The sequence below is a fragment of the Theropithecus gelada genome, chromosome 19, assembly GCF_003255815.1.
Source record: "Theropithecus gelada isolate Dixy chromosome 19, Tgel_1.0, whole genome shotgun sequence".
Classification (NCBI taxonomy): Eukaryota; Metazoa; Chordata; class Mammalia; order Primates; family Cercopithecidae; genus Theropithecus; species Theropithecus gelada.
In genome coordinates this window covers 3,342,474-3,363,861 of record NC_037687.1, presented here as the reverse complement: position 1 = coordinate 3,363,861, position 21,388 = coordinate 3,342,474, and the positions used below count along the sequence as shown (strand labels likewise).

The following is a 21,388-nucleotide window of genomic DNA, read 5'->3' as shown; positions in this document are numbered from 1 at the left end:
GTCGTGTAGACAGAACTTGTGCGCACCGGAGCCCTTTCTGCAAATCCTGAGCTCCCTGGTCGCAGCGGACGGCTTTCTCTTCCCCAGCCAGCAGGTTCCCGGGGTTGGACACTGGCTACTTTCACACTCTCAGAGCCTGCTCGGCTCAGCCTCGGCCAAGCTATCAGCAAACTGTGAACTAGAAGCACTAGGGCGATTTAAAACATGGTAATAGTATCGGCCAACCTTACCTAGCGCTTAGTGCGTACCTGCTGCTGTGCAGAGCAGGCTTTTTCTATGCAGTATCTCATTTAGTCCTCCAAGGTAGAGCTGATCGCCCCCATTTAACAGATAGGGGAAACCGAGGCACGCAGTGGTGAAATGGCTTCGCCGAGGTCTCAGAGCACAGAGTGCTTTTCCCAGAAAAAGCCTAGGCAACTGACTGACTTTGGAGGGCAGGATCTCCGAGGCGGGTCCCGCCCCCACCCCCTCTGCTGGGCTCCGCTACCTCCAAAGCTTCTCCAGCCCCCACCTTGGCTGCTGGGTGGGCTTGTCTCTGGGGGGTGGTCCTGACTTCCTAACCAGATGGAGAGCTCCCAGACAGCAGCAAGGCCTCCTTCCCTCTCAAGCCCTGCATAGGATTGGATACACAGTAAGAGGTTAATAGATGCCTGCCTGGCTGTTCAGGCAGACCTGTGGCCGTCCTCGGGCTGGGACGTGTGAGCCCGGTCCTGCTGAGTGGCCTGTCTGCTCAGTGGTCATCCACAGACCTCTGGAAGAGAGGAAGTGGCAGTAACTCCGCAGGCGCTCATAAACACACGTGCGATGATGACGCTGGGCCTTCCTACCACTCGCCTGGGCCATGGCTGCTCCCGTGTCAGCTGGGGTGGGGTCACCCTTCGCCCGGGCAGGGCCCGCTATCTAATCAGCCGAGGGACCAAAGTTGAGGACAGGAGAGCCTGGATCCTGAGTCATCAGCCCTCCGGGGCATCCCCACGTGAGAGCTTCCAGGTTTGCAGTTGGACCATGGGCATGTGGCCTCTGCACACCTTTCCTGTCCCCGTGTGCTCCCACGGCTGCCTGTGGATCCCCAGGGGCCAAGAACCTGGGCGAGGCAGGATAAGCTGGGGGTGAGGCAGACCCGGCTTCAAATCCCAGGTCAGACCTGCTGTGTGACCTTGACTTTCCTGGGCTCTGCACGATGAGACTGGCACCATTTCGCGGGGTGTTCAGAAAGGAAATGCGATCTGTGAAACTGCCGAGCACAGAACCTTGTGTGTGCTCTGAGAACACAAAAGCCAACTCTCAAATTAATTTTGTTTTTAGAGACAAGGTCTTGTTCTGTTGCCCAGGCTGGAGTGCCGTGGTGCAGTGGTAGCTCACTGCAGCCTCGAACTCCTGGGCTCAAGCGATCCTCTCACCTCAGTCTCTTTGAGTAGCTGGGACTACAGGTGCAGGCCACCATGCTCAGCTAAGTTTTATATTTTTTGTTTTAGAGACGGTAGGAGGTTGGTCTGGAACTCCTGGCCTCAAGCGATTCTCCTGCCTTGGCCTCCCAGAGTGCTGGAATTACAGGAGTGAGACACCGTACCCGGCCTTGGTGACTTTTTATTTCTTTTGCGACAAGGTCTTCGTCTGTCACCCAAGCTGGAGTGCAGTGGTGCGACCATAACTGGCTGCAGCCTCAAACTCCTGGGCTCAAGAGATCCACTTCGGCACACCCTAGTAGCTGGGACTGCAGACGCCCGACGCGCCTGGCTGATTTTTCTATTTTTGTAGAGATAGGGCTTCACTAAGTTGCCCAAGCTGGGCTCAAGGATCCGCTCGCCTTGGCCTCTCAATGTGGTGGGATTACAGGCGTGAGGCACCGGGCGGGCGCACCCTTTTAAAGATATTCTAGTTGTATTTGTCAGTTCTCCCTGTGCACAGAGTGGCAGGGGCCTGGGCCGGGACGGGAGGTCGCAGTCATCTCAGCTCCGCCCCTGTAGCAGGGATCGCGAGGGGGCGGCTCTGAGGCTGATGGTCCCCAGGGCAGGGTGCAGGGAGGAGGGACTCCCTCAGTTAATTGTTACACAGGTCCAGAGTCTGGCCTCCCGAAGGGAGAGCGATGGGGCAGGAGCTGGCAGGGGAGGGCAGGATGCCCAACCAGATGGTGCCAGGGGCGGGCCCCGCTCCCAGGTGTCAGGCATCCCCCGCCCCGGACCGCCTGTGCCTTATCACGGGGAGGTAGGGCCTCGCCCACACCAAACCTGTGGACCGCCGCTGGCTGGCTGCTGGCTCGCTCGACCGTCATGGAGACCCTGGGGGTCCTTCTGGTGCTGGAGTTTCTGCTCCTCTCCCCGGCGGAGGCCCAGCAGGGTAGGTGCAGGGGGGCGGAAGGGGGCGTCGTGGGATGGGGGTGTTGGTCAGGTGATCACCATCTCCCAACTTTCCCTGGCGAGAAAGAGGAGAGGGGGCAGGAAGAAGAGGAAGGGTGGCTTGGGGGCCCTCCTCAAACCCCGCAGTCCCGCCCACCCTCCCCCTCGCTGGGCTCTGCCCCCCTTTGTAAGGGCCACCCCACTGCCCACTTGAGCCTCTCCCTTCTCCAGCCCTTCTGAGCACACCTGGCTGAACCCGGCTTGAACTCGGCTCCACTCTCAGCTCCCGCCTCTTGCACAAGCCCCTCCCCATCTGAGCCCCCTCCTCCTTTGTAAGCCCCTCCTTCTCACTACTCCGCCTTTATACACCCCTCCCAGAGTCCCTCCTCTTCTATAAGCCCCTCCCCTCTGAGCGCCTCCTCCTTTATAAGCCCCTCCCCCTGAGCCTCTGCCTCCTCTCTAAGCCCCTCCCACTCAGCCCCCTAGTTCACAGGCGCCTCCCCATCTGAGCCCCTTCCTCCTTTGTAAGCCCCTCCTTCTCTTCCTCCTTTATGAACCCCTTCCTGAGCCCCTCCTCTGTTGTAAGCCCCTCCCTTGTGAGCTCCGCCTCCTTTTATAAGCCCCTCCCATGAGCTCCTCTGCTGTAAGCCCAACCCCCCCGACTCTTCTTTATAAGCTCCTCCCCATCTGAGACCCTGTTCTTCACAAGCCCCTCCCCATCTGAGTCTCCTCCTCCTTCATAAGCCCCTCCTCTGAGCTCCTCCTCCTTTGTAAACCCCACCCCTGAGCCCCTCCTTTGTCATAAGCCCCTCCCCTCTCAGCGCCTCCTTTAGAAGCCCCTCCCCCTGAGCCTCCTCCTGCATTATAAGCCCCGCCCCTTGGGAGCCCTCCTGATTTGTAAACTCAGTCCCCTCCGAGCCCCCCTTCTTTATGAGCCCCTCCCCTCTCTGGGCCCCCAGGCTCCCTCCTACTCTGATAAGGTACCCTATCCCTCTCTAAACCCCGCCGACCCCCCTACGCCATCCCGGTCTCTGAAGCTCCGTCCCTTTCCAATACCCGCTCTGTCGGAGCACCCCCAGTGTCCTTCTCTCTCTCCTTGCTAGGGTGGTGGGGGAATGGGGGTCTTCTGCCCTGTCCTTCCTCTGAGTCGAGCCTCCCCAACTTCCTGCAGCCACGGAGCGTCGCCTGAAGCCGTGGCTCGTGGGCCTGGCTGCAGTAGTCGGCTTCCTGTTCATCGTCTATGTGGTCTTGCTGGCCAACCGCCTCTGGTGCTCCAAGGCCAGGTGGGCGCCCGCCCCACCCCGCTGCCCCCACAGCCCTGCCCAAAGCGCTGCCCCCGCCCCCAGCTTCCCAACCCTCTCTGGTCCCCCCATCACCAGCCTCTATGTCCAAAGGTCTCCCATTGCCCTGCTGCTCCTCCAACCCCTACTCTCAAAGCCCAGACCCCGGGCCTGCACCCCCGCCTCTCTCCCCAAGATAATCGGCCCGGCAGCCCAGCCCTTCCTTGCGTCCTGGGGTTCATGAGCCCCGGCTGGGAGGTTGGGACAGAGGCTGAGGCTGTCACACCGCTTCCTTCCCTTTACTGCCCCCCTACTCCCCTCCCACCCCCTTCCACCCTTCCCTTTATCTCTGCAGGGCTGAGGACGAGGAGACCACGTTAAGAATGGAGTCCAACCCATACCAGGACGGGAGGTACTATGCCTGCGGGCGGGTATCAGGGGTCTGTGTGAGCCCCTCCTCGGGGTGGGGGAACAGGTGTGCACTGATGATCTTACTGTCCTGAATCCTTCAAGCACATTACTGCCCTGGGACGTTCACGTTTCCTTTATCTTCTGGCAGCTCCTCCTCCTCTTCCAGTCCCCACTCAGGGGTTTCCGGCCTGGCCACCAGCCTTCCCGACGCTGTCCCCAGCCCCATGTCTCACTCAGGTTTATCACCAGCAGAACGGTCTTAGTCATTCACTAAGTTTGAGACATTACATGGTGTCTTCCAGTTGTGTAGGCAACTTAGTTTTGGTCCTGGCTGTGTCCTCATACCCAGCATTGGGCCTGGAACACAGGAAGTGCTTAATAAATACCTGTTGAAGAAGACTGTGGTGTAGGATTGTGTAGGTGTCTGTACAAGGCCTAGGTATGGGTGACCCACCTGGACTCAGTCTCCTATGACACTGCCCACAAAGGGCTCAGGGATGCAGACATCCATCATCCATCCACCCATCACCCACTCATCCACCCACTCATCCATTCACCTACTCACCCCTTCACCCACTCACCCATTCACCCATCCATCCATCCATCATCTATTCATCACCCATCTGTTCACTCACCCACCTGCCCACCCACTAATCCATTCACCCACCACTTATCCATCCACTCACCCATCCATTCATCACCTCCCATCCATTCATCACCCATCCATCCATCACCTACCCATCCACCCACCCACCATCCATCCACCCATCATCTGTCATTCATCCGTCCATCCATCCATCCATCCATCACCCATCTATTCACTCACCCACCCCCTCACCCATCCATTCACCAACCCATCCACTCACCCATCCACCCACCCGCTCATCTATTCACACACCCATCCATCTACCCACCTATCTATCCATTACCCATCCATTCACCATCCATCCACCCACCCATCTATTCATCCACCCACCCATCTATTCATCCACCCATCAATCCATCATCCATCCATCCATCCATCCATCCATCACCCATCTGTTCACTCACTCATCCACCCACACAGCCATCCATCCACCCATCCATTTATCCATCCATCCATCCATCCATCCATCCATCCATCCATCCATCCATCCAGGACTGGGGGTGACCTTCCACTGGGAGGTGACCAGCCTGGCTGGGAGAGTCTCAGTTGAGTCCAAGACGTGCCTGAGGGAGAGGACCTGAGTGGTGACTTTGTCTAAGACCTGGTTCAGCCCCAGTAAAATCTGATTCCTATTCCCAGGATGTACTGGGGGATCTGGATCCCACCTGTACACCTGAACCTGTAGCTTCCTTTCTGCCTTGTTCATTCCTCCATCCATCCACCCAACCATCCACCGGTACATCCATCTATTGGTTTGCCTGTGCAGTCCTCACCCTCCAACCACCCATCCATCAGTCCACCTACCCATTAGCCCATTGATCTGTCCACTCACTGACACACCCACCCACCCACCTATGCATCCATCAAACTATGTAGTCTTCACTCTCCAACTGCCCATCCATCGGTCTACCTATCCATTAGCTCATTGATCTATCCCCCCACGTACTGTATCATTCATCCTCCATCTACCTATCCATTGATATGTCATTCTCTTCTTCCTCCAATTAATCCTCTCATCTACTTACTAATCTGTCCCTCCCTCCATGCAACCATCAATTCACCTAACTGCTTATCTACTCATCCATCCATCCACGTATACATTAGTTCATTGATCTATACATCCATCTATACTCCCATCCACCCATTCTCCATTCTCCATCCCTCCATCATTCTCTTTCCTGTAATGTATCCTTCTATCTTCCAATTCATTTATTCAACCTCCATGCAGCAATCCATTCATGTAACTACTTACCTATTCATCCATCCACCCACCCATCCATTCATCCACCAACCCATTCATTCATCCATCCACCCATCCATCATCCATCCATCCACCATCCATCCATCATCCACCCATCATCCGCCCACCCACACACCCACTCATCTATTCACTCACCCACTCAGTCACCCATCTGTTCACCCACCCATTCATTAATTCATCCACCCACTCATCCATCCATTCATCCACCCATTCACCCATCCACCCACACATTCACCCATCCACCCACCCACCCATCCATTCACCCACCATCCATCCATCACCTATCCATCTATCATCCATCCACCCACTCAACTATCCACTCACCCATCCAACCACCCACCCATTCATCTGTCTACTCATCCATTTATCATCCATCTATCCACCCACCCACCCATCCATCCATCCTTCCAACCGCTCACCCAGTTAGCCATCCACCCATTCATCCACTCATTCATACAACCATCGATCATCCATCCACCCACCCACTATCCACCCACCCATCCACTCATCTACCCATCTATTCCCCAACTTCTTTACCCTCCTACCTATCTATCCATCCATTCATGGAGAAATTGAGTCTTAGTTGCAATGATGAATATGCAGTGTGAACCTCCATATCATCTGCCCAGCCATTTCCCCCAGCCTCAAAAGCAGCCTCCTTCCCCAGGGGCAAACTGAGTCCCAAGAGGCAACTGGGGCCCTTTGGCTTATGTCCATCCATCCATCCATCCCTCTTTCCATGGAGCAATTGAGTCGTAGGTGCTGTCTTTGTGAAATGGAAATCGTGAGGCTGCGTAGTTAGGGTTATTTTGAAGATTCACTGAGATACCGCTTGTAAAACACTCATCACATGGGCTGGTTCCAGTGAGTGACTATTAAATAGGAGTGTCCCTGTTTCTTATTATGGTTTGGGGCCTTTGTATCCCTACAGTGAAGACAAGAGAGAGAAGAAAGCAGCCAAGGAGAAAGAAGAGAAGAGGAAGAAGGAGAAAAAGGCAGGGAAGGAAGGAGAGAGCAACTTGGGACTGGAGCTGGAGGAAGAAGAGCCCAGATACCATGAGAGACCAAAGAACACAGCCATGTGAAGATTCCCGGCTACCTCTTCCAGGCAGTCCCCCAGAGATGCCTCTTCTGCCCCCTATAAGCAATGCCCTGGATTTGAATCCAGTGAAATGACTCCATCTGGGATTCAGAATACAGTGTTCTCAAGTGAAGAAGGCTTGGAACCCACCCCACCTCCCTCAATGGGGGCTCTCTGGGCAAACATGGTTTTCATGCACCCCTCTTCCTGAGCTTGGTCCCTGCCTGGCGATTCTTCTCATACTTGAAGAGCATCCCTGGTTGAGGAGACACCCACAATCCTCCACTATCTCATGGCTCCACCTGCTTCTACCCACTGCCTGATTTCTTTTCTTTCTGCCTGATGTCTACTGGCCAGAACTTCCCCTCTCCCATGCACCCACTCCCAGCTGAGGATTGCTTCCCGATGGCCTGCATTAAAGCATTCATAAGAGCCCTTTGGAAGGGCTCCTGTCATCTCTTGGGACTCAGTTTACCTCTGGGGAAGGAGGCTGCTTTTGGGGCTGGGGATGATGGCTGGGCGGATGATAAGGAGGCTCAGGCTGCACAGGTGCCCAGATGCCCTGGGCAGATTAAACACTCCCCCGGCAATCTGGCTTTTTGCTGTTCTGAGTCCCGGACTTTGAGCCCTGAGCGCCGTCTCCACGGAAATCTTTGCTCCTTCCCCCACTCCACCACGTTTTGGGGCACGTGACTTTGTTCCTGGGAGCTGTATCTTGGAGGGTGGGGGTGCCCCAGGGTCCTGCAATATCTTGGAAAGGGACTAGTACTTCCTTTTTCCAGTTTCTATTCTCCCACTTCCCCTCACCTTCTCCAGGCCCTGAACCTTGCCCCGAACAATGACCATTTCTCTTTTTTTTTTTTTTGAGATGGAGTGATCTGTCACCCAGGCTCTGTCGCCCAGGCTGGAGTGCAATGGTGTGATCTCGGCTTACTGCAACCTCCGCCTCCCAGGTTCAAGCAATTCTCCAGCCTCAGTCTGGCCACAGTGACCATTTCTTAACAAGGACCTTTTTCTTTTCCTTTCTTTTCTTTTCTTTTTTTCTTTTTTTTTTTTTTTTTGAGACGGAGTCTCGCTCTGTCGCCCAGGCTGGAGCGTAGTGGCCAGATCTCAGCTCACTGCAAGCTCCGCCTCCCGGGTTCCCGCCATTCTCCGGCCTCAGCCTCCCGAGTAGCTGGGACTACAGGCGCTGCCACCTCGCCCGGCTATTTTTTGTATTTCTTAGTAGAGACGGGGTTTCACCGTGTTAGCCAGGATGGTCTCGATCTCCTGACCTCGTGATCCACCCGCCTCGGCCTCCCAAAGTGCTGGGATTACAGGCTTGAGCCACCGCGCCCGGAGTCTCGCTCTGTCGCCCAGGCTGGAGTGCAGTGGCCCGATCTCAGCTCACAGCAAGCTCCGCCTCTCGGGTTTACGCCATTCTCCTGCCTCAGCCTCCTAAGTAGCTGGGACTACAGGCGCCCGCCACCTCGCCCAGCTAGTTTTTTGTGTTTTTAGTAGAGACGGGGCTTCACCGTGTTAGCCAGGATGGTCTCGATCTCTTGACCTCGTGATCCGCCCGCCTCAGCCTCCCAAAGTGCTGGGATTACAGGGGCCCACCACCACTCCCGGCTATTTTTTGGGTATATTTTAGCAGAGATGGAGTTTCACCGTGTTAGCCAGTATGGTGGTTATTATTTTTTGAGACAAGGTCTCACTCTGTTTCCCAGGCTGGAGTGCAGGGGTCAGGAATTCTCCGCTAGGGGGCATTTGCAAATTAAAAAAAATAAATAAAATATTTTGTAGAGACAGGGTCTTGCTCTCTTGTCTAGGCTGGAGTGCAGTGGTTCCATCATAGCTCATTGCAGCCTTGACCTCCCGGGCTCAAGCAATCCTGCTGCCTCAGCCTCCTGAGTAGCTGGGACTGCAGGCGCGCATCACTACACTCAGCTAATTTTTTTTTTTTTTTTTTTGAGGCAGGGTCTCCCTCTGTTGCCCAGGCTGGAATGCAGTGGCACGATCTTGGCTCACAGCAACCTCCAACTCCCAGGTTCAAGCAATTGTCATGCCTCAGCCTCCTGAGTAGCTGGGATTACAGGCACCCGCCACCATACCCGACTAACTTACATGTTTTTAGTAGAGACGCAGTTTCGCCATCTTGCCCAGGCTGGGCTCAAACTCCCAGGCTCAAACAATCCATCCTCCTCGGCCTCCCAGAGTGCTGGGATTACCGTCATGAGCCCCTGTGCCCGGCTAATTTTATTTTTTGATAGAGCTAGGGTTTCGCTATGTTGCCCAGGCTGGTCTCGAACTCCTGGCCTCAAGTTATTCTCCCATCTTGAGTCTCCCAAATTGCTGGGATTGCAGGCATGAGCCACTGCACCCGGCCACATTTGGAATTTTTTTGCGGGGGCATTTTGGGTTGTCACAAGCCTGCCCCCGTTTTAGGGTGGGGAGTCGGGGTGACCAACCCAACAGCCTGCAGTGCTGGGACGGCCCCCACCTCCCAGCCAGGAATCTCATCACTCAGTAGCCAAAGGCTGGACACGACCGAGGTTTTCCGTAAGATCCAAGGGGAGGCTAGGTTTCCACCCCTCTGAATTTCCACCCCAGCCCCGGCTGACCCCCTGACCTCGGCCCAACCCCTGCTCTACAAGAAGCCTCCTCTGGCCTGGCTGGAGCCCCCCTTTCTGGCTGCCGAGAGGAGCAGGGATGGGGAAGGTGGGTGGGGTTCCCCGTCTGCCCACAAGGGGGCGCCAAAACCTCGCTGCAGAGGGTGGTGGGGGCCACCGAAGTTGGGAGGGGGACGTGGAAGGGGCCTGGGACCCCCCATCCTCGGTGTCCTCGGTGCCTGTCACCAGGAAGGCGTGGGGCCGTGTATCTGTGTGCCTGCTGCCCTGTTAATGCACCTTACCTCGCTTCTTTGTGCCTCAGTTTCCCCATTTGCCAAAAAGGATCATCCCTGCCTTGTGGTCTTGTGGGTAAGACGGAAGCAGCCCATGGGGCAAAGAGCTTTTCTGGCTCAACCTGGGGTTTTGGAGTGGGGGACAGAATGGAGGGCCCCATCTCAGTTCCCCAAGAAATAGTCTCTCACACTCTTGGTTTTTTTTGAGACAGGGTCTTGCTCTGTCGCCCAGGCTGGAGTGCAGTGGCGCGATCTTGGCTCACTGTAGCCTCTACCTACCGGGCTCGAGGGATGTTCCCACCTCCACCTCCCAAGTAGCCGGGACTACAGGAATGCACTCCCATGCCTGGCTAATTTTTTTTTTTTTTGAGTTAGGGTCTTGCTCCATTGCCCATGCTGGAGTGCAGTGGTGCAATCTCCACCTCCCAGGTTCAAGCAATTCTCCTGCTTCAGCTTCCTGAGTAGCTGGGATTACAGGGGTGTGCCACCACACCCGGCTAATTTTTGTATTTTTAGTAGAGACAGGGTTTCACCATGTTGTCCGGGCTGGTCTCAAACTCCTGACCTCAAGTGATCTGCCTGCCTCTCAAAGCGCTGGGATTGCAGGCATGAGCTACCACACCTGTCCCCTCTCACATTTTTTTTTTTTTTTGAGTCTCACTCTGTTCCCTAGGCTGGAGTGCAGTGGTGAGATACTGGCTCACTGCAGCCTCTGCCTCCTGCACTCAAGCGATTCTTGTGCCTCTGCCTCCTGAGTAGCTGGGATTACAGGCACGTGCCACCACGCCTGGCTAATTTTTGTATTTTTAGTAGAGATGGGGTTTCAGCAAGTTGCCAGGCTGTTCTCGAACTCCTGGAATCAAGGGATCCATATGCCTTGGCCTCCCAAAGTGCTGGGACTGCAGGCGTGAGCCACCGCAGCCAGCCCCGCTCACACTCCTGATTCTCCCAGGCCCCAGCCTCCCTCCCTCTCTGACCTCAATGTGGGAGGGGCTCCCGGGCTGGAGGGGACACAGCTGGATACGGTCATGCCCATGAGTGGTCAGGGCTGGGTCAGGAGGGATCGGGGATAGAAGCTCTGCTGGGGCAGGTGGGGAGGGCTTCCTGGAGGAGGGCGTGTTGGAACCATGTTGGGGCCCATCCTTCTGCCCCCAGCCCTCCATGGCTCCCACCTCCTTCAGAGGAAAAGTCAAGTTTTCCCTGTGGCCCACAAGGCCCTGCATGACCTGCCCCGTCCCCCCACCCCCCAACCTCCAGTCATCCCTCCATCCCTCTCCTCACTCTGTTCCAGCTACACGGGCCTCCTCACTGTTCCTCCAATGAAGCAGGCATGGTCCCGCCTTGGGGCCTTTGCAGGGGCTGTGACTTCTGCCAGAATTTGAGGACGCTCCTTCCCTCCCTCCCTCCGGGCCTCTGTCTAGATGGGACCACCCCCCACCCTTCCTCTGCTCAATGGCCTACTCATCACTTACCTCCTCTGACATCTTTTACTACTATTTTTTTGATTGATTGGAGACAGGGTCTTGCTCTGTTGCACTCCAGGCTGGACAGCAGTGGTGCAATCACAGCTCACTGCAGCGTCAACCTCCAGGGATCAAACAATCCTCCCACCTCAGCCTCCTGAGACGACAGGTGTGTCACCACGCCCAGCTAACTTTTTAAGTTTATTTGTAGAGATGGGGTCTCACTATGTTGCCCAGGCTGGTCCTGAACTCCTTGACTCAAGCAATCCTCCTGCCTTGGCCTCCCAAATCGCTGGGATTACAGGTGTGAGTCGCTGCACCCGGCCACTTCTGTTTGTTGTTTATTGTTCTTCCTGACCTGGAGGAAGCTGTAGGTTCCAAGAGGAGACCTGATTTTCAGTGTTTTGTTCACTGCTGGGTCTCAGTGCTTGTACTCAGGAAGTCTTTGCTCCGTGACTGAGAGTTTGCCAGGTGGCCAGAGAAGGCATTTTGTGCATTTATTGAGCACCGACTGTGTGCCAGGCTTGGACGACTCCAAGGCATAAGGGAGGGGGCGGAATCCCCTGTGCCTGACATGGAGTGGGTGCCCCATAGATGCCTCATGGAATTCACCGATAGCTCTGAGACTGCTGCGGGAGGGAACCAGGCTGGAGAAAGGTGGGAAGGCTTCCTCGCAGAGGAGGACACCCGTGTGAAAAGGTCTGCACAGATGGGGAGGCAGGAATGAGCAAAGGCCCAGGGGTATGTGAAACAGCCCATCCTACAAAGGCGAAGAGGTTACCAGCCACCAGGGGCGTTGCTGGGACAGGTCCGGCGTCAGAAGCTTGTTCAAAGCCACCATCTAAAGTGGGTCTCCCCACCCCCAGGCACTGTGGAGATGGGTGCTGGATCACTCTCTGGGGTGGGGCCGTCCTGGGCACTGCAGGGTGCTGAGTGGCGTCCCTGGCCTCCACCCACTCCATGCCAGGAGCATGCCCCAGTCATGACAACCACAGATGTCTCAGACATCACCCAGTGTCCTCTGGGGGGCAGGATCGCCCTTGGGTGAGACTCCCTGGGTTAGGGGATTTCATGGACCCCCCAGTAGACTGCGTCCCATGATCCTCCACCCTGCTGAGGTCCTAAGAGGCTGCACACATTGGAATCCACACCCTGAGGGGGGAGCTGGGGGTCTCTCTGGTCTCTGTCATCCACCCCATTGGGAGCTTACCCTGGTGTCTACCATGAGCAGGGAGCAAATCTGATTTTTTTTTTTTTTTGAGACGGAGTCTCGCTCTGTCGCCCAGGCTGGAGTGCAGTGGCCGGATCTCAGCTCACTGCAAGCTCCGCCTCCCGGGTTCACGCCATTCTCCTGCCTCAGCCTCCCGAGTAGATGGGATTACAGGCGCCCGCCACCTCGCCCAGCTAGTTTTTTGTATTTTTAGTAGAGATGAGGTTTCACGGTGTTAGCCAGGATGGTCTCGATCTCCTGACCTCGTGATCCACCCGTCTCGGCCTCCCAAAGTGCTGGGATTACAGGCTTGAGCCACCACGCCCGGCCGCAAATCTGATTTTTTTTATTTCCTCCAAAAAATCAAAGCAGGTCTCTCCCCGCCAGGCACTGTGGACGTCTTGTGTGGATGAATCTTGGTTCTGGGCACTGCAGAATGCTGAGCAGTGTCTCTGGCCTCCACCGACTCTATGCCTTGAGCATACCCCAGTCATGGCAACCACAAATGTCCCCAGATATTGTCTAATGCCCCCGGGGGACACTTGATCTGAAGCCTTCAGAATCCCAGCCTGCCCATCCACAGGGTTCCGGGTCTCCCCACCAGCTCCCTGCAGCCTCTGCCCCTCACTTTTCCAAAGGACACACAGCAACCCACACGGGACACGGAAAAGAGGACCCGGGACAGCCAGAAAGAGTCGAAGCATAGCTTGTTTAATTTTTATACATTTTTTTCTTTTTTCTTTTTTTTTTTGTCTTTTATTGAATCTTTTATGGAATCCCCCTTTTTTCTTTTTTTTCTTTTTTTTTTTTTTTTTGCATAGGGAACAAATAAACAAAATAATGACAGCCAGAGTCACTTTCTGTAAATGGTACTTAGGTAGGCGCGTCCGCGAAAACCAAAAGGGCTGCATAATATACAAGGTTATGATTGGAGTATGATGTGAGGGGTGGGGCGGGGTGGGGAGAGCCGGCGGGTCTGCCCAGGTGTCCCCTTGTCCCCCTGCTGTCCTCGCCGTCGGGAGGAGTAGCAGGAGGTGGGGAGGGCGGGGGACCCAGCCGGAACCTTCTCCAGGTTGGGTTCATGAGCATTTTTGTGGGTGTGTACGTGTGTGTTATCCGGTGTGCGGTAAGCAGAAAGCCAGAAGGAGAGTAAACTATCCTGGTAATATCAGTAAAATACAAAATGGAAACAACAAAAAATTTCAAAGAGAAAAGGAAAGGAAAAGCAACACCACCCAAAGAGTAAGGAGGGTTTAAAAAAAGAAAGAAAAAAAATATGAAAAAAAAAAAAAAACCCAAAGGAAAATGTTTTGTTCCTCCCTCCTTCCTGCTGCCCCCCGACCCCCCACTGTATGCCCTGCCCCATCCTGTCCCTCCGGAGCCTTTGCTTGTTCCTTCTCTGCGTGGGGATGCTCAGGGCCAGGTGGGTAGGAAGTTAGGGGCACAGGCTGGGACTCCTGAACTTGAGGGGGCTTTGGTTTTGGGGGGGCCTGGCTGGGACTCAAGATGAGAGGATGTGGTGTGGATGCAGTTGAGGGGCCGGGGCAGCCCGTGTCCCCTTTTCAGAGGGCTCTCTTCCAGCCAGGAGATGTGCGTGGACGGCTGGGAGGTGGTGGCTTGGGGGTGCATGACTTCCTTCCTCTCTGGGGCCCTTATTCCTGTTGGATCCCCTTCCTCCTTCCTGTCTCAGGTGTGAGCAAAGCCTTGGGGAGGGGGCTGCCAGGGACTCGGGGCGGGGGCGGCAGGAGAATCCCAAAGCTACACCAGTAGACATGTGAGGCACTGCTGGGGAAAAGTCTGTTTTGGTATCACTGGCAACAAGTCCTGCTGGTGGTGCTTTGGGTCCGCCTCCTCCCCTCGCCCTATGGGGAGGTCAAGGGTGGTGGACTGACCCCACACTCTGTACCACTGAGCGACGGATGGGCAGTGGTGTCGGTTTGGAGGTGAGACTCTCAGGAAGTGTCTGATGGGGCAGAAACGGGGAAAGATGGGAGGATGCGGAGGAAGCTGGATTGACAGACGTATGTCCCAACGCCCTCCGAAGAGAAAGTAAAATCTGGGGTCTCAGAGAGAGAATCCAGACCAAGATAAAAGGTAGCCACTGTATACTCTGTATTATGAGAAACACATTCCAAAATTATATATATGTATAGTAGAGCCCTACACTGGAGGTCGAAGTACCATCGGGGAAGTCAGGGTGTAGAGGGGGCCTGCTTGCTGTCTCTTCTGGAGGGCTGGACAGTTGCTCCCGGCTCCAGGACCTCTCTTGCAAGGGACAGTGGGATGCAGCCAAGTCTGTCTGTGCCTGGGATGCTGCTGTCTCTGAAGGTCCTGGGGCACGGAAGGTGGAATTGCCTGCTGCCTGGGGACCTGCAGGGGGACCCAGGTCTGGCCCCTAAGCGGATCTCCCAACAGGGTCCCCTTTGGCATTCCTTTGCAATCTGATTGTCTAGCCCAGGGTGGGGCTTTGGGGTCAGAACCTGGGTTCCAGACCTGGGCATGAAGGACTCCAGATCCCTCTCTCCCCAGACAAATAGGGCTGGGTCTTCCTACTCCTCCATGCCCCATCTCCACCCGGGTCAGGGTCAGGTGCCCCCACGGAATGGGGACAATTTGCATATATTTGGGAGGCCTCCCTATTCTTTCCCACAGAATGGGCAGACCCCAGAGTGAGACTGGGGGGGCCTGGCATAGGTGTGGTGTCCATAGCAGGGGTGGGTGATCGGGGCTTTGGGAGGAGGGTGGGACAAGGTCTGAGAAGATGTCAGTTTCATACATGTGAAAAGAAAAACAAACCCCAAACCAACACTCTCTCTTCCACCCAGGGATGACAGCACCCCCTTCTGTGAACCCAAACTGCAGAGGTGTGCATGGAATCCCGGTTCCTGGTGTTTTTGTCTTATTCTGTCTGCAGCAAGGTGCCTGTGAATTTTGCCCTACAGGGACCCTATATCTTTTCCAAGAAATGGGGGGAGGCGGGGAGAACTAAACCAACCACAACATGCTGCCCGGCATGGGCTTCTGCCTGCTATACTCGGCCAAGGTGCCAAGTGAGCCCAGGAGGCAAGCTTGGGGCAAGAAAGGTGGCGCCCAGCCCAGGACTCAGGGCCCCCAGATGTGGGCTGCACAGGGGCTCGATGGTCCCGATAGTCATGGTGCCACCCATTCCCTTTGCCACTGGTTGCTCCCAGTTCCCTGGCAAGACAGATTTGCTCAGGAGGGGGGCAGGAAGAAAAAAAAAAAAGCCAGAAATCAGCTACATGGATGCTGTGCGCAGCCAGTCTGCGCTTTCTGGCCAATGGATAGTACTTAAGGGCAAAGTCGTGGCCAGCTGTGGTGGTCTGGGCTCTCCCTCTGTGTCGCCTGGGGAGATCGCTGAGGTGACTTTTTGGAAGAAAACATGGGATGAGTGATGGTGGCTGTGGAGACCACCCGAAACCCCAGGGTGGGGGGCCATGGTGAATGAACGGGACCATCTGCGTGGGTCCCTACACGAGATGCTTGGAGGGCCCGGGAGGGGCCGGAGGTGGTTAGGGCTGCAGGAATGGCCTAAGGTTGGAGAATCCCAGCCCTGGGTCCTCCCTGCCTGGCTGCCCCACTAACCATCTGGCTATTGTCTTATCTTTGGTCAAGTAAAAAGCAAAGGAAGCTGGAGTTAAAAACCAAAAGAAAAGAAAAAGAACACGAGAAAATAAAATCAAGGACAAGACAACAGCATGGTCAGCCACCGGACCACGGCCTGTGACTCGGTGCTGCCTGGCTGTCCCTGCGCCCTGCCGAACCCTCGGCTGGGCCTCCAATGGCTGAGTCAGGCCCGTGGGTAGACACACAGACAGACAGACAGATATTGCATATATCAGGTTTTGTTTCTGTTTGTTTCATACCGGATACCCTTCATATTCACAGCTGGAAGACAGAGACAGGGGATGGGGGACAAAGGAGAGAGTGGGAGAGAATGCCACCTGGGGTGGTCTCTGGATAGGGGAAAAGAGGTCCTTTGGCAAGAAGGGTGGGGGTGCACAGGGCAGGGGAGAGGGGGTGCCTCTGAGGTGGGTGTGAGAACAGCATTTGACCCTGAGCCAAGGGTATGCCAGCCTGCATGAAAAGTGAGGAGTGGGGAGTCTGGCTGCAGGTGGGGTAGCCACCCCACGGTTGGGGGGACAACCTGCAGTGGGTCAGTGAATGGTGTCTGGGGGCCGGCCCATGGCCCAGGGACCAATCAGAGAGGAGAGCCCTTTCCCAGGACCAAGGTGGGCCCTGGAGGTCTGTCCTCTGGGCAGGGGTTCAGAAATGACCCCTCTGAGTACCCGAGAGCAGGGTTGGGGGTGGTAGAGGCTGAGCACCAGGGGGCACCCCCTGAATACAGCAGGAGGGGAGACAGGACCAAGGACAGCCAGGGACTGGGTAGACCTGGGGGCAATTGTTTTCAGTGGCTTGATTTTTAGTGTGGGTTTTCTTCTTTTTTTTTTTTTTTTAGATTCTCACTTTCTTTTTTTTTTTTTTTTTTTTTACAAATAGAAATACATCCCTTTTCAATTTTTATTTTTTATTTCATGTCACTGTTTTGTCTTTTTTTTTTTTAAACTACACGAGCAGAACATGCAGCTATGTGTGTGCGCTGATATTGTTTAAAGGTAATACTTATTCTCGGAAGGCAAGGCACATCTTGTGGTAGAAAATTTCGTGCAAATTAGGAAACATGGAATTTTTTTAAGGTGTTTTTTTTGTATCTTTTTTTTTTTTTTTAAGAGGGGGTGGGGGGGAGGGGGGGGGGGGGGGGGGGAGATAGAGCCAGGTATAATCTGCCATGCATGTGTGTCAGCGCCGCCAGCTGACCTCGGGAGCCAGGTCGCAGGAGTCCTTGACTAAGCACCATGCAAAGTTAGGTAAAGAGTTGGTTCTCGTCGCGCCCTGACCCTCGGGAGCCCGGCTGGCCCCCCTCCCCAACCCCACGACCCCCACCCTGGCTGAGAAGCTTCCGGACACCCCAATGGCACAGCCCTACCACCCCCTCCCCTGCGCGCCCTCCTGGAGAGCGGCCCACGCTTTGGTCCCCAAGGGCCACCGGGGGGCGGGGCCCTGAGGACAGACAGACGGACGGACGGACCAAGGGCTCGAGGCCAGAGGATGGCGAACCTCTCTTGGGGGGGTGATGGGGAAGGGTCCTGGGTCTTTCTCTTCAGGAGCGAGCGGGTTCGCCAAGCTCCTGGGGCTAGTTTGGGAGGAGAGTCTGGATTTCGGGGGCAGGGGGGTGAGGCTAGGAGCAGGTGAGACCCGGAGACCTGCCCTGGCTTTGGCCTGGGTGCGGGGAGGGGGCCGTGGTGGGGGGAGATTCTCCCTAGGCATGGAGGTCAGTTGGGGCTGGGCTGGGTGGGCCGGGGAGGGGGCCTTGTGTTTGAGCTCGGTGGCCCTAAAACACCTACCACCCCCTCCCAGGCCTCCCCTAAAGATGGCGATCCCGGGGTGGGGGTGGAGGTGTGGATGGGGCCAGGGAGCCGGGGTGGGGGGCACCTGGCGTCCCCAGCTTAGTGTTTTTGGAGCGGCTCAACGGAAAAACGCTTAGCAGATGGGAGGCCCCCTGCACGGCCGCGAGGGGGCCCCGAGGTGCGACGCCGAACCCCCCCCAGAACCCTCCCCGTCCCGAGCGGGGACCGCTGGCGTCGGCCTCCTCTCTCCTCGGGGGCCCAGCCGTTATGCACGTCCCCCGGCTGGGCCCCGCTTGGGGGGGCGATGAAAGTGCAAACGGCAGTCCCCCTTCGCTGGGAGGCACCAGGGAGGGGGGTCGCTCCAGAATGTAAGGCACTGGCAGCGGAGGCGTGGGGGGCGCACCGGCTTCCCCAGAGCCCATCCCCGCGCCCCGGCAGGGCAGGATGCTTGGGAGGTGACGCCCAGCTCTGCCCCTTGGGCCACGGAGGGGCCCCATCTCTCTAGCTCTGGGGGGGGGGCACGGCGATGAGGGGTGACTGGAGGGGTTGGTGGAGGGGCTGGAGGGGAAGGGGAGGAGGCCCGTGGCCATTCCGTGTCCCAGCTGGACAAAGAGGGGGGGGCGGGTGGTGGGAATCAGGCACTTAAACCACTCGCTCTCACCTCCCACCGCCAGGGGCTGATGGGGGGGCTCCAGACGGGCACCCCCAACTCGGGGAGCTCTGGATGTCCCGGCTCCCCCATCCGCTTCTTCGGAAAGTGCATTTCTTACAGTGTGTGCAATGTGGGTCCCTCCCTTTGGGGGTGTGAGCCGGGCGAGGTGGGGTGAGGGGGGCCTCCTATGCCGGGGGTGGGGGGGAGAGTGGGGGGGCCGGGATCAATTGCATAATTGCATAGAGACTTCTCCTCCCAAACGGGCGGGCGCGAGGGATGAAAGAGTCCCCAGCGAGACAGCGAGTCGGGAGGGGCGCGTGGGGGGGCGCGTGGGGAGGCCCCACAGCAGGCAGGGCCCCCTCGAGGGCCAGCAGGTGCCTGGGCCTCGCTCCCTCCCCTGGCCAGGGCTAGCAAGCGCCGCGCACCCCCGTGACATCACCACTCGCCTGCCCCACCCTGCCCGCCTCCGCGGTCTCTGCTGCCCGGCCGGGGTCCGCTGCGTCTCCCTTTCCCCCCAGTGGCTGCGTCCTCGGTGGGGAGGGCGGGGGCCGGTCCGTGTCCGGCAGAGGCGCGGGGGCCCGGGGAGAGGTGGCTTTGCTGGGTGTCGCGCCTGTCGGCCCTGGGCACAGGCTCCAGGCTGTGCTCACCTGGTCTCCGGACAGAGCCAGGGCCTCCGGGGCGCGGGCGGGTGGCAGGCGTCTGTCCTTCCCGAGCAGCAGGCGGAGAGATGAATAATTTAGGAAGACGCCCTTGTCCCGGGTCTCCCGTGGGGTGGCGGGGCCTGACCCTCCAGTCCTGTGGCCTTGGCGTCCCGAGAGTTGGAAACGTTGCGTCTTTACCTTTTGTCTTCTTGCTTGGGTGGGTTTTTAGTTTTTCTTCTTCTTCTTTTTCCTTTGTTTTTTCTTTTCCTCCTGCGTGTGTGTTTTGTCTTTTCGGCCGGGCTGGGGGTCGGCGGGGGTGTTCTTGTTCACTCTAATTTTCCACCGAAAACGTGGGCCGGGGGCCAGCTGTGCGGCCCCCTGGGATTCCCGGGACGATGGAGAAGGGGCGAGGGAAGAAGACCTTTGCTATCCCAGATACCAGGACTGAGTGGCCCAGTGGCGACAGAGAGAGGGGGAGGGGGAGAGAGAGAAAGGGAGAGAAGTCAAGGGGTCAGACTCTGTTGCAGACATGTTTTACCTCTTCTCACACTCCCCCCCTACCTCCTGCAACCCTGGGACCTCAGTTTCCCCATCCCAGGCTCTAACAACCTGCTGGGTGACCCAGGGCAAGTGACTTCATCTCTGAGGAAGGCTGCCAGACACAGTACAGGATGCCCAGTAAAACCCGAGTTCTGGTTAACACAGAATTCTTTTAGTATAAGTCTAGCCCATGCAACATTGGGGATATACTTATACTCAAAAATATCTGTTTATCTGGAACTGTATTTTTTTTTTTTTTTTTTTTTTTTTTGAGACGGAGTCTGGCTCTGTCGCCCAGGCTGGAGTGCAGTGGCCGGATCTCAGCTCACTGCAAGCTCCGCCTCCCGGGTTCACGCCATTCTCCGGCCTCAGCCTCCCGAGTAGCTGGGACTACAGGCGCCCGCCACCTCGCCCGGCTAGTTTTTTGTATTTCTTAATAGAGACGGGGTTTCACCCTGTTAGCCAGGATGGTCTCGATCTCCTGACCTCGTGATCCGCCCGTCTCGGCCTCCCAAAGTGCTGGGATTACAGGCTTGAGCCACCGCGCCCGGCCTGGAACTGTATTTTATATTTTATTTATTTATTTATTTGTTTGTTTGTTTGTTTGTTTTTTGAGATGGAGTTTCACTCTTGTTGCCCAGGCTGGAGTGCAATGGAGTGATATTGGCTTACCACAACCTCAGCCTCCTGGGTTCAAGCATTTCTCCTGCCCCAGTCTCCCGAGTTGCTGGGATTACAGGCGTCCACCACCATGCCTGGATAATTTTTGTATTTTTAGTAGAGATGGAGTTTCACCATGTTGGCCAGACTGGTCTCAAACTCCTGACCTCAAGTGATCCACCCACCTTGGCCTCCCAAAGTGCTGGAATTACAGGTGTAAGCCCGCGCTCCCAGCCTGAAACTCAATCTTATTTTATTATTTTATTATTTATTTATTTATGTATTTATTTATTTATTGAGACGGAGTCTTGCTCTCTTGCCAGGCTGGAGTGCAGTGGCGCGATCCTGGCTCACTGCAACCTCTGCCTCCCGGGTTCAAGTGATTCTCTCACCTCAGCCTCCGGAGTAGCTGGGATTACAGTCATGTGCCATCACACCTGGCTAATTTTTGTATTTTTGGTAGAGACGGGGTTTCTCCATGTTGGCCAGGCTGGTCTCAAACTCCTGACCTCAGGTTATTCGTCTGCCTTGGCCACTCAAAGTGCTGGGATTACAGGCATGAGCCAGTGTGCACGGCCTTGAGAATGTTTTTAAAAAGTAAACAAGAGACCGGGTGTGGTGGCTCACACCTGTAATCCCAGCACTTTGGGAGGCCGAGGTGGGCGGATCACCTGAGGTCAGGGGTTCGAGACCAGCCTGGCCAACATGGTGAAACCCTATCTCTACTAAAAAATACAAAAATTAGCCAGGCGTGATGGCACGTGCCTGTAATCCCAGCTACTTGGGAGGCTGAGGCAGGAGAATCGGGGGTGGAGGTTGTGGTGAGCCGAGATCGTGCCACTGCACTCCAGCCTGGACAGCATAAGACAGTCTCAAAAAAAAAAAAAAAAAAAAAAA

General features: G+C 56.1%; 2 protein-coding genes and 1 pseudogene across 7 annotated transcripts in view; 1 reads left to right on the top strand and 2 right to left on the bottom strand.

Annotated features, from left to right (window-relative positions):
• The first annotated feature begins 2,210 nt into the window (after positions 1–2,210).
• On the top strand, positions 2,211–7,454 carry SMIM24 (small integral membrane protein 24). The gene is made up of 4 exons (XM_025368035.1): positions 2,211–2,337; positions 3,508–3,619; positions 3,972–4,028; positions 6,866–7,454. Exons 1-4 carry the CDS (start codon positions 2,271–2,273, stop codon positions 7,017–7,019), a joined length of 390 nt encoding a protein of 129 aa, XP_025223820.1. The 5' UTR covers positions 2,211–2,270; the 3' UTR covers positions 7,020–7,454.
• A 5,808-nt stretch (positions 7,455–13,262) lies between these two features.
• LOC112612414 lies at positions 13,263–18,848 on the bottom strand (annotated as a pseudogene). Its single transcript, XR_003116859.1, has one exon. The product of XR_003116859.1 is annotated as a splicing factor, proline- and glutamine-rich-like (transcript).
• NFIC (nuclear factor I C) overlaps positions 13,263–21,388 on the bottom strand; it is a 112,894-nt gene continuing 104,768 nt past the window's right edge. For all 5 annotated transcript variants that reach the window (XM_025366894.1, XM_025366896.1, XM_025366893.1 and 2 more), the window contains one exon: positions 13,263–19,735. In XM_025366894.1, the coding sequence (XP_025222679.1) occupies positions 19,718–19,735 (18 nt within the window). In that variant the 3' untranslated portion in view covers positions 13,263–19,717. The remainder of the gene's footprint in view (positions 19,736–21,388) is intronic.